A 13,455-nucleotide genomic window follows, 5' to 3' on the forward strand; every position below is an offset into this window, starting at 1 on the left:
TTTTATCCTTAAAGTTCTTTCTATTTTAAAAAAGTTTTCGACAAAACATAGATCGAAAGCAGTGAAGGACACGAAGCAATGCTCTGTAGACACTAGACAACTTATACAACTAACTCAGCACCATGTACAACCTGTGATACATCAGTTCATCCGAAACTATAATATTATAAATAAATAAATTATTCTTGTAATTTATTTATATTTTTTAAAATTCATATTAACGGATGATTTGGCGATTTTCCTAGAAAAAAACTATGTACTGATATATATCTACTGCTGATGACTATGAAGGCTGAAAATAAATAAAATACAATTCCCTTTCAATGAGAAAATATATACTTAACTCATAAGAAACGGGACCATATAAATGGAGTTTTCAATTTTGTATTTAATATCTAGAACTGAATCAAAGTGTTCTTATTTCAAAACTAATACGTTAATGGGGGAAAGACGAGTGATAATGATCAAGTTTATCTTTGCCTTCCTTCTTATACTTTATGTATCAGTAACTTGTACCTATGCTGCAGACACATTATCTGCAAACCAAACTATTAGATACAATGAAACCATCGTTTCGCCACAAGAAACCTTCGAACTTGGTTTCTTTAGCCCCCCGAACTCCACGAACCATTATGTCGGGATTTGGTACAAGAAAAGAGCATACGGAACAGTCGTATGGGTAGCCAACCGGAACACACCACTCACACATACCTCCGGCGAGCTAACTCTCACCCTTCAGGGAGTTTTAAGTCTCCGGGATGCCACCACGGGCAATGTTGTATGGTCGTCGACGAACTCAAGGACATCGGTGAGTAATCCGATTGGTCAGGTTCTAGATACAGGCAACTTTGTAATTTATGAGAAAGGGGACGACATCAATCAAGAAAATTTTCTATGGCAAAGTTTTGACTTTCTGACGGACACTATACTTCCGGGAATGAAGCTTGGCAGGAATTTGGTTACCGGGGTTGAAAGACGCTTCACGTCATGGAAATCCATTGACGATCCGGCTACGGGTAATTATTCTTATTGGATAGATACCCGTGGTTATCCTCAGGCGATCTTAGCGAATGGCTCGTACATAATGTTCCGGGGAGGTCCATGGAATGGATTCAGATATAGCGGATTACCTTTTCCGAGATCAATTTACAACATCACTTTCGTTATTAATGGAGGAGAAATTTACTTGCAATATAATCTTGTAAATACTTCTGTTGTAGTGAGGATGGTGTTACAACCAAGTGGTCGCATAGAGTGTTTGTTATGGATTAATAGCAAACAAGAATGGGCCCTTTATTCGGCCACATCATTGGATATATGTGATGGGTATGCTTTGTGCGGGCCATTCGGGAGGTGCGACATAAACAACTCACCAGTTTGTGAATGTTTGAAGGGGTTTGAACCCACATCCCCAGATCAGTGGAGGGTTTCAGATTGGTCACAAGGGTGTCGAAGCACTGTCGCTTTGGATTGTGAACCTGACGAAAGGTTCAACAAATATAATAACTTGAAGTTACCCAACACTGAGGGATCAACGTATTACCCAATCATGACCCTTGTTGAATGTGAGAAGACGTGTAAAAGCATTTGCTCATGTACAGCTTACACACATACGAATATCTCAGGGAATGGTACCGGTTGCCTGATATGGCTAGGTGACCTACTTGATATCAGGACGTTTGCTGAAGATGGGGATACTCTTTATATACGAATGCCAGCCTCAAGTTCAATAGGAAATAAGAAACACTCAAATATAGGGATAAGAGTACGAGTTATGGTCCCTGTCGCATTTGCGGTTTTGGTCATCCTAATTTCAGCATGTGTATTCTATCGTTTTAATAGGAAGAAGCAACATCAACAAGGTATGAAAGCTTGAATATCAACAAGGTATGTTTATACACCATATGTTACTAGTTGTTTTAAATGAAATTATCCATTTCATAGGGACACCCAAAACCGAGTTTGAACATTATGATCCTGAGCACACAAGTGATGACGAAGATCTAGAACTACCACTGTTTGGCTTTGCTACATTACTTAAAGCTACAAACAATTTTTCAGTGAACAACAAACTTGGTGAGGGTGGTTATGGCCCTGTTTACAAGGTAATTTTGTGGTGTACATATGGTGTTCATGACCTCATGTGTTAATATAATCAACTAGTGTGTCATCCGGGGGCATTGAGCCGGGCACATCGGTAAAATCCGAGTATTATGATTGGCAATTGTCACGTTTGTTACGATACCGGAACTAAAAAAAACAAATTGGCATTCGATTGATTTGCGTTATTTTCATTATGATACCGGAACTAAAAAACAAAAACACAAACAATTAAAAATACTAAAGTAGGGATAACAATGAAACCCGAACCTGATGGGAAAACCCGAAACCCGACATAAATGGGACGGGTAATACCCGACCCATTAGGGTTTGGGATTAGTATTGAAATTTTTCGCGGGTTTGGGATTTCTAATATACACGATTACCCGACCCGATTACCCGATAACATAAACCCATTTACCCGATTATATACCCGATGTACCCGATATAGCTTATTATATTATATATATATACTATATTCCAAATATATTATTTGTCGGAACTTGTTTATGTCAATTATTTGAGACATTTTATCTTTATGGTAACCATCTTTGTAATCGATTTGTTATATTGTCAAAAACCTGGTAGAAACCTAGCGGGTTTTGAGCCGGGTATACCCAACGGGTATTTTATCAAAACCCGATAAGAAACCCGAAACCCAATCAAATGGATGTTTGGACCATTTGACGGTACGGCCGAAAATCCGGAACAGTTTAACTGGTATTCTATTATAACAAATGATTTTTTTTTATTGAAAATTTTATTTCAGCTTTTTTAAAGCAAAAATCGTTCAGCCAACCCAACCGATTCGCTGTCTGATCCATTTGTGAAAACATTGAATATAATACTATACGACGATTCTTAGTATAAGTTAATTGAAATTATGCCTCTATTTTGTGAACTATAACTTTCGGTCAGAAATGTTACAACATACTCCTTTGATACATTTGTTGACTCTCTCTCAGTTAGTTTAATTATCGATATAACTAATAAGCCCTTAGAACTAAGTTGATATTGTTATAAATTTGTTAAAATTGTATTCTGGTCCTCCACGACGTGAACATATCTTTGTGAATCTCTAGTTATACGATCGTTTACTTACTAATTCTCTTAAATGTTCAATCAAACAAAATACATACGTTGCTATGTTTTAGGGTGTACTCGAAGACGGGAAGAAAATAGCAGTGAAGCGGCTAGCAAAAACATCCACTCAAGGACTTCATGAGTTCAAGAATGAAGTTATCTCGATATCTAAACTACAACATCGCAATCTTGTTAAGCTCTTGGGCTACTGCATAGAAACAACTGAAAAGATGTTGATTTATGAATACATGTCAAACAAGAGCCTTGATTTCTTTATATTTGATAGAACTCAAAGCGAACTCATCGATTGGCCTACACGCTTTTACATTATCAATGGAATTGCTCGTGGACTTATGTATCTTCACCAGGATTCTCGACTCAGAATCATCCACAGAGATCTAAAAGTTAGCAATATTTTGCTTGACATGGATATGAACCCAAAGATATCAGATTTTGGCATGGCTAGAAGTTTTGGAGGAAACCAGATGGAGGCAAATACGAACAGGGTGGTTGGAACATAGTGAGATTTATAAACACATACTCATCTCATTCCATTTTATCTAGTGAATCACTTACATTGACCTTGACTCATGACAGTGGCTACATGGCGCCAGAGTACGCAAGAGACGGTATCTTTTCGATAAAATCAGACGTATATAGCTTCGGTGTAGTGTCGCTAGAAATTATTTGTGGGGAGAAAAACAGAGGATTCGTCCACAAAGAGCACTATAATAACCTCATGGGGCATGTAAGTTTGGGCATGCAATTTTTAAAATACAAATTACATAAAACGTTCAGAACATACGGAAAAAAAAGCAGAAAACAAAACAAAAGGTAATCACCTAATTATGCTGTAAAAATGATCATGCCCTGGTCTGTGATAACATGTGAAATATTTTTTATTGAAGTAATTGATGTCTTGTTCATATAGTTATTATAAAGCGATTACAGTAAAGTGGCAGGAAAACGAGCAACAAGCTGCGCCGCAATCCCCTTTTAAATAGCAACCAAACCTACTAAAAACGAAGCTTAAAGTAATGACATTTTTTTATTTACTGTATTCGGTATTAATAGCCACGGTTTCCCCTCATCCTAATATTTTTAACGGTTCTGCTTTAAGATAAAATATAAATATAAATGTACAGTTATTGTTCATTTGGACTGAAATAAAGCTATTTATTTAAATAGAAACGAGAACAAGCTGCTTGATTCTTTTATTGCAACTTACCCTTCTGAAACACCAACATATAACATTCTGTTCTTTTATCTTGACAGGCATGGGGGCTCCATAAAGAATGTAGATCGTTGGAGTTGGTGGCTAAGTGTCTAGGTGAATCAATCAGTGTGCCTCAGGTTCTACGATCGATCCATGTTGGTTTATTGTGTGTCCAACGTCGCCCTGAAGATAGACCGATGATGGCTTCCGTGATTTTGATGTTAGGGAGTGAGGGTACGTTGCCTTCACCAAAAGAACCTGGTTTTTATGTTGGAGAAGGTTTGCAAGATGTTGTACACTCGTATGGAAAAAGTTCCAACAATGAACTAACCATTTCAATGTTGGATGCTAGATAATAATGTAAACACATAAGCAACACTCAAAGCTAAGGAGGTTCGGTTCGGTCTCATAGGAGCAGTTGGAGGAGATCAAGGCTTGGTTACTTGATGACTAAGTTAGTTATCTTTTTGGTCAAGTTATTTGTTTTTGGAAAAAGAATCGTTCAGAATCTGATTATGTTTCTATTTTCTAGTTTTCTATTTCTTCAAGTTTTGTTTTCCTATATGAGGATTATGTCTTTTATTTTCATTGTATTAAATTTTCGTTAGTCGATGAATAAAAGAGAAAAGAGTCGCTTGATCATTTAGAGCAAACCTGGTGCTCGTGTTTGTTAGTTTGGTATTCGGTATTCACTTGTGATTGTTAAACAAGTGGTATCAGAGCCAATTCACCAAAGCGTTCGTCATACGTGTTCATCGATCGTAGTCCAGCCTTTGGAGTATTACTCGATTGACTGCTTCTGAAGATTGATCGGCTGTAGATCGAAGAACAAACCAGTGAAAAGAAGAAGGAACATACCTGTTAGTTATGGCATATTACAAGGTCTTGGGAATGTGAAGAAGTTGAATGATTTGAATTATAAGACATGTTCCACTTGTATGAGTTCGTATTTACAATGGTTGGATTTGTGGGGAGTCGTCAACGGAGATAGCACAGTGGAACCAAGAATTGATACTAACGGGGCGATATACGAGTGGAGGGTTAAAGTCGGAAGGGCGATGCTCATCCTAAAAACAACTGTTGAGGATGAACTACTTGAATACATCCGAGATCTCGCGACACCAAAGAAAGACCGGGACGCGTTAGCTATATTGTTTTCTAAAAGAAACGATGCATATCTACAACTACCTGAGAACGAGCTATTGTCTGTAAGTTGGAAAGAACTCACGATTCCCCAATACTTTAACAAGGTTAAAACACTGTGTAGGGAGATTGGGGAGTTAGACCAAGAAGCTAGAATCGGTCAAGCTCGTATGAAGAGGATTATATTTCACGGGTTAAAACCCGATTTCAGGAGCTATGTGGCTGCAATACAAGGGTGGCCAACACAACCCACTTTCGTTGAGTTTGAGAACCCGTTGGCATCTCAAGAGTCCGTAGCTAAACATATGGCCGGCGTGTCGATTGGTGAATCGATAAAGAAAGAAGACACGTCTATGTATGCTGATAAAGGAAAGGGTAAGTATCAATTTTGTAAAAGGTCAAAACCACAAGGGCCAGTTTGATAGGTCCAAGAAACAATGAGGTCAAAAATATTATAAGGAACAAAGTTATAACAGTGAGTTTAGTAAAAAAGAACGAACGAAACATGGGAAAAAAGTTTCCTAATAAATATTATAATTGTGGTTTGAGAGGTCATATGGCTAGGGATTGTCCAACTAAGTGGGATGAAGAGGGTAACGTTGCAGCGACTCGTGAAGAGGAAGGATGGGATGTTGAAGCCCATTACGCAAGTGAAGAACCAATCGTGGCTCTAACACTTTTAATTGTATTTGATTTTGATTTTGTATTTGTACTTTGTTTCAGTATTAAGCATTACGTTATTATGCTTTAAAAAAAAGGAAAAAGCCAAAAATATGTCTGTGTATATTCAGTTATGTATTCGGTAGTTGGTTTATGTAAAAAAAAAAAGTCAAAAATATGTCTGTGTATATTCAGTTATGTATTCAGTAGTTCGTTTATGTAAAAGAAAAAAAAAAGAAAAAAAAAGTTAAAGAAAAGTTCAAAAAGAGTCAATGTTCTAGTCAGTATTGGTTGTAAATGAAAGTCAGTGAGTTTGTTAAGTTGTTTAGTCGTTGGAATAAATTAAGTCATTGTTTATCTAGTTGTTTTGTAATAAGCCGGATCAGATCGTCTGAGCTATTTCAAAAATTCCCTTCCATACCCTTACACCTGGCCCAGTTACACCCCTTTTAAGACTTCTTGATTAGCATTTGTGTCAAGGCAGCTTTATGGATAAATATTTTCTTATGAGTGATACTGAGAGCAGAGTGATACTAGCACATCTTTTCCTAGTCCAGATATTAAACCGAGAGGAGAGATGTTATATTATGAGGGGTATGACCATGTGTGCCTTAACCGGAAACAAAGTACACTCGTTTAGGCGGTTCCATAGTTTTAAATTGTAACATTAAATTATTTGGTGAGTTATCAACCTTGACAGTGTCAGTTCTTGGGAATTGGGTATGACCTTATACCTCAGTAGTATTAATCTTGGTAATTGATGAATCATCGGTCGAGGTGTATGTGTTGCATGAGAGTTTGCTTGAGGGCAAGCAAAAGATAAGTGTGGGGATGTGATGGTCTGGCAAAAGTCGTGTATATTATTATAGTTTTTGTTTACTTTTAGTTTAAATATTATGTGAACTTTGGTACTTCAAGCGTGTTTATGTGTTTCAGGATACTTGACGTTAAGGACGCTTATCGGGATGAATTACGGGCTTGGAACGAAGATGTAGAAGATTCATAATGATTGGCAAGCTTTCCAATGCAAAATAAATGAAGAAAATGAAGAAAATTCTGTCAGACACCCTTAGTGCGGCGCTAGGGAGTTTAGAGATACTCTAAAGACTCACATCAGGAAAGCGGACTTTAGAGACGCGCTAAAGTCTCACCCCATAGACTTTAGAGCCGCGCTAAAGTCCTCCAGAACGGGAACATTAAACCTAACTCTATTATATTGAGTTTTCAGCCCCCATTTGACCTATCCTTCATTCATCCAAACAAATACAAGCCCTAGGACGATTTTCCACCATCCCGAAGCCTCCGACACATTCGTTCATCGCATGTTTTCATCCCTCTCATAAGATAAACGAATCTTTCGTGATGCCGATGTCAGGCTAAAACCATTGTATTCACTTTAGGCTAGGGTTTTGTGTAAACTAACTTTGATCAGATTCTATGTTTTGAATGAGTATGAACTTGATTGATTGTTTTTAATCTTGTTTTACATTACGAGTTGATTGTTTAAACAGTTTATGATTTTGATTGTCAAACTTTGCATCACTTTTCTGGTTGTGTTCATCACATGTAGGGTTAGCTCTTATATCATTGAACCAATAATCGTTAGTCATTGCTTATAACTGATTTTCATATTTTAAACTGGTAATTGGGTAAACCGGAGTTCAGTTGTGTCAACAATTCGGTTAGGGTATCGTTTGTCCTCACAACCCAATTGTTAGGTTTAGTAATTACTACGCAATTAATCTTATGAATCTGTGATTAGTCGTTTATCACATTACCTGAACCTGAAGTGAATCGTTTTCTCATTATTGTTTACAAACTTTTCCAAGTAACCGTGTTTTCTTATAATCATCTTTATAAACTGTTTGACATCGACTGTCCGCCTAGAATAATATTTAATAATAATGAACTTTACTTGCACTTTCCACTGATTCCCTGTGGAGACGACCTTACTTACCAATACTAGTTATAGGTATTTAAGCTTTATAAATACTTGTTTTTGATTAGAGCACGACATCTACGTCAAAATGTCGTTGAAGTAAGTGGTAAGTATTCCCGCCTGTCACGTGGGTGACCCGGGTTCGTTCCCCTGAAACGGCGCCATTTTGACGTAGATGTCGTGCTCTAATCAAAAACAAGTATTTATGAAGCTTAAATACCTATAAATAGTATGGGTAAGTAAGGTCGTCTCCACAGGGAATCAGTGGAAAGTGCAAGTAAAGTTCATTATTATTAAATATTATTCTAGGCGGAAAGTCGATGTCAAGGAGTTTATAAAGATGATTATAAGAAAACACGGTTACTTTGAAAAGTTTGTAAACAATAATGAGAAAACGATTCACTTCAGGTTCAGGTAATGTGATAAACGACTAATCACAGATTCATATGATTAATTGCGTAGTAATTACTAAACCTAACAGTTGGGTTGTGAGGACAAACGATACCCTAACCGAATTGTTGACACAACTGAACTCCGGTTTACCCAATTACCAGTTTAAAATATGAAAATCAGTTATAAGCAATAACTAACGATTATTGGTTCAATGACATAAGAGCTAACCCTACATGTGATGAACACAACCAGAAAAGTGATGCAAAGTTTGACAATCAAAATCATACACTGTTTAAACAATCAACTCGTAATGTAAAACAAGATTAAAAACAATCAATCAAGTTCATACTCATTCAAAACATAGAATCTGATCAAAGTTAGTTTACACAAAACCCTAGCCTAAAGTGAATACAATGGTTTTAGCCTGACATCGGCATCACGAAAGATTCGCTTATCTGATGAGAGGATGAAAGCATGCGATGAACGAACGAACTGGAGACTTCGGGATGGTGGAAAATCGTCCTAGGGCTTGTATTTGGCTGGAGGAATGAAGGATATGTCGAATGGGGCTGAAAACTCAATATATTAGAGTTAGGTTTAATTTTCCCGTTCTGGAGGACTTTAGCGCGGCTCTAAAGTCTATTGGGTGAGACTTTAGCGCGTCTCTAAAGTCTGCTTTCCTGATGTGAGTCTTTAGAGTGTCTCTAAACTCCCTTAGCGCCGCGCTAAGTGTGTCTGACAAAATTTTCTTCATTTTCTTCATTTATTTTGCATCGGAAAGCTTGCCAATCATTATGAGTATTCTACATCTTCATTCCAAGCCCGTAATTCATCCCGATAAGCGTCCTTAACGTTAAGTATCCTGAAACACATAAACACGCTTGAAGTGCCAAAGTTCACATAATATTTAAACTAAAAGTAAACAAAAACTATAATAATATACACGACTTTTGCCCGACCATCACACACCCATGAAAAAAAGTAAGAGTTGTATGATGGAAGAATGGATTGTGGACTCGGGTTGTTCAAATCACATGACGGGAAATAAAGAGAGACTGAAAAATCCCGTTAAGTACGAGGGCAGTCGAGTCGTCATGATTGCCGATGATTCACGGAACAATGTTGCCCATGTCGGGCATGTTCGGTTTCACCCTTGAATCAACAAGGAGGAGTGCGTGTTGGATAACGTCTATCATGTACTAGGTTTGAAGAAAAACTTACTTTCGGCACCACAAATAACTGAGACGGTTCGGGCCAAAAGAGTCTTGGTGTTTTATGAGTTCGAGACCAATTCAAAACTGGTCTTACGAGGGAAAAAGAATGAGGCAGTTTATGTTCTCTCGGCCGGTACGACATATGTAGAAAAGATGAAGTCAAACCAAAATATAGACATATGGCATAAGCGGTTAAGTCATGTGTGGTATGATAAGCTCGAATTGATGATTAAAAGAAGCTTAGTACTTGGTCTACCAAAGATGGAAGTTATCAAAGATGTGGTTTGTGCCGGGTGTCATTTCGGGAAGTTTAAACAGCAGCTGTTTGAAAGTTCCACACATCGATCAACCAAACCGCTAGAGCTCATTCATTCCGATGTGTTTCGGACCTGTGAAGAAAGCTTCAATCTAGGGTATCAAATATATGATAACCTTTATTGATATTTTTCTAGGTTCTTGTGGGTTTATTTCATGAAGGAAAAGTCCGAGGCCTTTAGCAAATTTAAGGAGTTTAATGGCAAGGCTGAACGGGAGACAGAGTATGATGTCGAGTGTCTTCGGTCCGATAACGGATAAGAGTATACATCAAGAGAGTTCAACATGTATCTAGAGGAGTTCAAGATACGAAGGCAACTCACACGTTTGGACACTTTGCAGCAAAACGGTGTATCCGAGCGGAAGAATCCATCTCTAACCGAACTATCAGGAAGCATGATTCATGATAAAAACCCACCGGGACGTTTTTGGGCAGAATCTGTGAAAACCGCAGCCTACGTTAATAACCGAACACCGCAACAGAATATGAAGTATTCATCACCTTTTAAAAAATTATTTAATACTAAACCGAAGTTAGCAATTTTCGAGTTTTAGGCTGCATTTGTTATGTATTTGTGCCAGGTCATCTCCGACACCAAATGGAAAAGAAAGCGGTTCGATGTATCTTTGTAGGATATGACAACGAAAAGAAGGGTTGGCGGTGTTGTGACCGTAGAACCGGTGTTGATAAAGCATCGTCTTAGTGGTCTGATAATCATGAATCTTTACCCGACTCACCGATGTTGAAACAAGAAGTTGAAAAAGAAGAAACACTAAATCTGGGTGTTCCATCTACATCATCATCAGAAGATGAAAATCTGGTTAATGAAGAAAGTCAGTCAACAACTTCCGGACACAATCCTTGGCGAACAGGAACCAACTCCGAGAATAATCAAACGGAAGAAACATAATTTGGTGAACGAAGGGTTCGGCGGTTAAGTCGAGTGTGGAAGCCTAATATACGATACACTAATGTGGAAATCTTAGAATATTTAGAAAAATCAAAACCATGGTCATTTGAACAAGCAAAAAGCAAAGATCAGTGGGTGAGTGCAATGAAAGATGAGTTTGATGCACTTGTGAAAAACCAAACTTGGGAGTTAATTCCAAAACCGAAAGACGTGAGGCCCATATCGTGTAAATGGGTATTCAAGATTAAAAGAAAAACCGATGGGCCGGTTGAACGGTTTAAAGCTCGCTTAGTAGCTCGAGGTTTCTCACAACAGTTCGGATTATATTATGAAGAAACATTTAACCCGATTGCTAAACTTACAACGGTACGTGTATTTTAGCCGTAGTCGCAAATAAAGATTGGATGTTATGGCAGATGGACGTGAGTAATGCATTCTTGTGTGGGGACCTCGATCATGTTATATACATTGATCAACCAATGGGGTTTGAAAGTCTTGAGTATCCAAACCATGTTTGTATGCTCAAGAATGCATTGTACGGGTTGAAACAATCACTGCGAGCGTGGTTCAGTAAAATTGGAGAATTTTTAGAGGTGAACGGGTTCGTTTCTACTTCATCCGATACGAGTTTATTTGTTCGGGTCGAAGGAAATAAAGTCACGGTGGTACTATTATACGTGGACGATCTTATTATTACCGGTGATCTAGTTGATAAAATTAATCAACTTAAACTGAATCTGTGTGTCAGGTTTTTTATGAAAGATCTGGGTAAATTGAAGCATTTCCTTGGATTAGAAGTTGAGTATAAACCATAGTAGATTGTGTTGCATCAACAAAATTAGACAGTAGGGTTGTTGAGCAAATTTGGTATGGCTAATTTGCAAACCTGCTGTGACATCCATGGAGTGTAACATGCAATTGAGGGCTGAGGAAGGAAAGGTTCTCGAGGATACTACCATGTATCGTAAAATCGCTGGTAGTCTCATTTATCTAACACTTATGAGACCGGACATATCTTTTGCGTTTGGTGTTCTCAGTCGTTATATGCAAGAGCAAGGGAAACCTCATTTGGAAGCAGTTCGACGTGTGCTTCGGTATGTAAAGTCGAGTCCGAGTTATGGATTATTGTTCAAGAGGGAAGCTAATATCGAACTAGTCGGATTTTGTGATGCTGACTATGCCGGTGATTTGAGTACTCAACGAGCAACCACAGGTTACGTATTCATGGTTCGGTCTGGAGCAGTGTCGTGGTGTAGTAAACATCAACCAACCGTTTCGTTGTCCACTACCGAAGCCGGGTATCATGCGGCTGCAGGTTGCTCAAGAATGTACATGGTTAACATTGTTGTTGGAAGAGTTGAATCAAGGAAAGGAGCACAAAGTCACGTTGTTTGGTGATAATATGGCGTCTATAAAGTTGGCAGTGAACCCAACTTTTCATGCTAGAACCAAGCATGTTGAAGTTCATTACCATTTCATACGAGAGAAGGTACTTAAAGGCGAAATTGATTTGAAGTATGTTAAAACGGAAGAACAACTGGCGGATATGCTACCGAGGGTTTATCTAGTGCCAAGTTGATCAAGTTTTGCCAAGGTGTTGGAATGGTGGAAGCGAGTGTTGAGAGGGAGTGTAAAACATAAGCAACACTCGAAGCTAGGGAGGTTCGGTTCGGTCTCATAGGGGCGGTTGGAGGAGATCAAGGCTTGGTTACTTGGTGACCAAGTTATCTATCTTGTTGGTCAAGTTATTGTTTTTGGGAAAAGAATCGTTCAAATATGATTATGTTTCTATTTTCTAGTTTTCTTTTTCTTCAAGTTTTGTTATCCTATATAAGGATTATGTCTTTTATTTTCATTGTAATAAGTTTTCATTAGTCGATTAATTAAAGAGAAAAGAGTCGCTTGATTGTTTAGAGCAAACATGGTGTTCGTGTTTGTTAGTTTGGTATTTTATATTCACTTGTGATTGTTTAACAAATAAGATATTTCCATGCACTAGAAGAAATATCACCATATTATCAAGGAAAACATTTAGTATGATAAAGTTAATTTAACACTTGGCAAAAATGTATTGCTAATGTAATTATGATTAGCAATATGATATCATTTTATGAATAAAATATTTTCTTATTAAGATTCAAAATCTTGTAAAGTCAACAATAAGTTCAAATTTCGTCACGCAACGAACATTACGTGGAATAACCTCGGGCAGCGGGCCAGAAAATAAATAAATCATTAGCATGATTAAATAGCCCCAAAAATTTAATATATATATATATGTGTGTGTGTGTGTGTGTGTGTGTGTGTGTCTGTGTGTTAAAACATTAGAGATAATGTATAAACATAATTTTAGAAGGCTCGAATCACAAAAACTGAAAAAATAAGTAAATGAAAGCTGGTACAGGACACCGAAAGGACCCAACACAAACTATTTTTAGAAAAATAGTTTCTATAGTCTATATTGTTAGGAATTTGATTTCG

General features: G+C 37.6%; 1 protein-coding gene and 1 pseudogene across 2 annotated transcripts; both read left to right on the top strand.

The window, feature by feature from the left end:
• Positions 1-436: 436 nt before the first annotated feature.
• LOC143584709 (G-type lectin S-receptor-like serine/threonine-protein kinase At4g27290) lies at positions 437-13,030 on the top strand. Of its 2 annotated transcripts, XR_013144405.1 has the most exons (6): positions 440-1,862; positions 1,945-2,105; positions 3,255-3,689; positions 3,781-3,931; positions 4,459-4,759; positions 12,957-13,030. XR_013144405.1 is itself a non-coding variant. In XM_077066699.1 (5 exons), the coding sequence occupies exons 1-5, from the start codon at positions 440-442 to the stop codon at positions 4,753-4,755; spliced, it is 2,481 nt and encodes an 826-aa protein (XP_076922814.1). In that variant the 5' UTR covers positions 437-439; the 3' UTR covers positions 4,756-4,961. The 2 variants fall into 2 exon arrangements, 1 of the variants encoding a protein (XP_076922814.1); XM_077066699.1 differs by lacking the exon at positions 12,957-13,030 and having other exon boundaries at positions 437-1,862; positions 3,255-3,703; positions 4,459-4,961.
• Positions 11,875-12,372, top strand: LOC143584706 (secreted RxLR effector protein 161 pseudogene; annotated as a pseudogene).
• Positions 13,031-13,455: the final 425 nt, after the last annotated feature.

The sequence above is a fragment of the Bidens hawaiensis genome, unplaced genomic scaffold (assembly GCF_021521415.1).
Source record: "Bidens hawaiensis isolate Kalapana, Puna unplaced genomic scaffold, B.hawaiensis_p1.1 tig00033255_1, whole genome shotgun sequence".
NCBI lineage: Eukaryota > Viridiplantae > Streptophyta > Magnoliopsida > Asterales > Asteraceae > Bidens > Bidens hawaiensis.

Bases quoted from the DNA above. Each gene is read 5' to 3' on its own strand.
- LOC143584709 (XM_077066699.1), top strand. From the start codon at position 440: ATGGGGGAAAGACGAGTGATAATGATCAAGTTTATCTTTGCCTTCCTT. The intron at 3,704-3,780 runs GTGAGATTTATA...GACTCATGACAG, and splicing joins AACAGGGTGGTTGGAACATA to TGGCTACATGGCGCCAGAGT. The intron at 3,932-4,458 runs GTAAGTTTGGGC...TTATCTTGACAG, and splicing joins ATAATAACCTCATGGGGCAT to GCATGGGGGCTCCATAAAGA.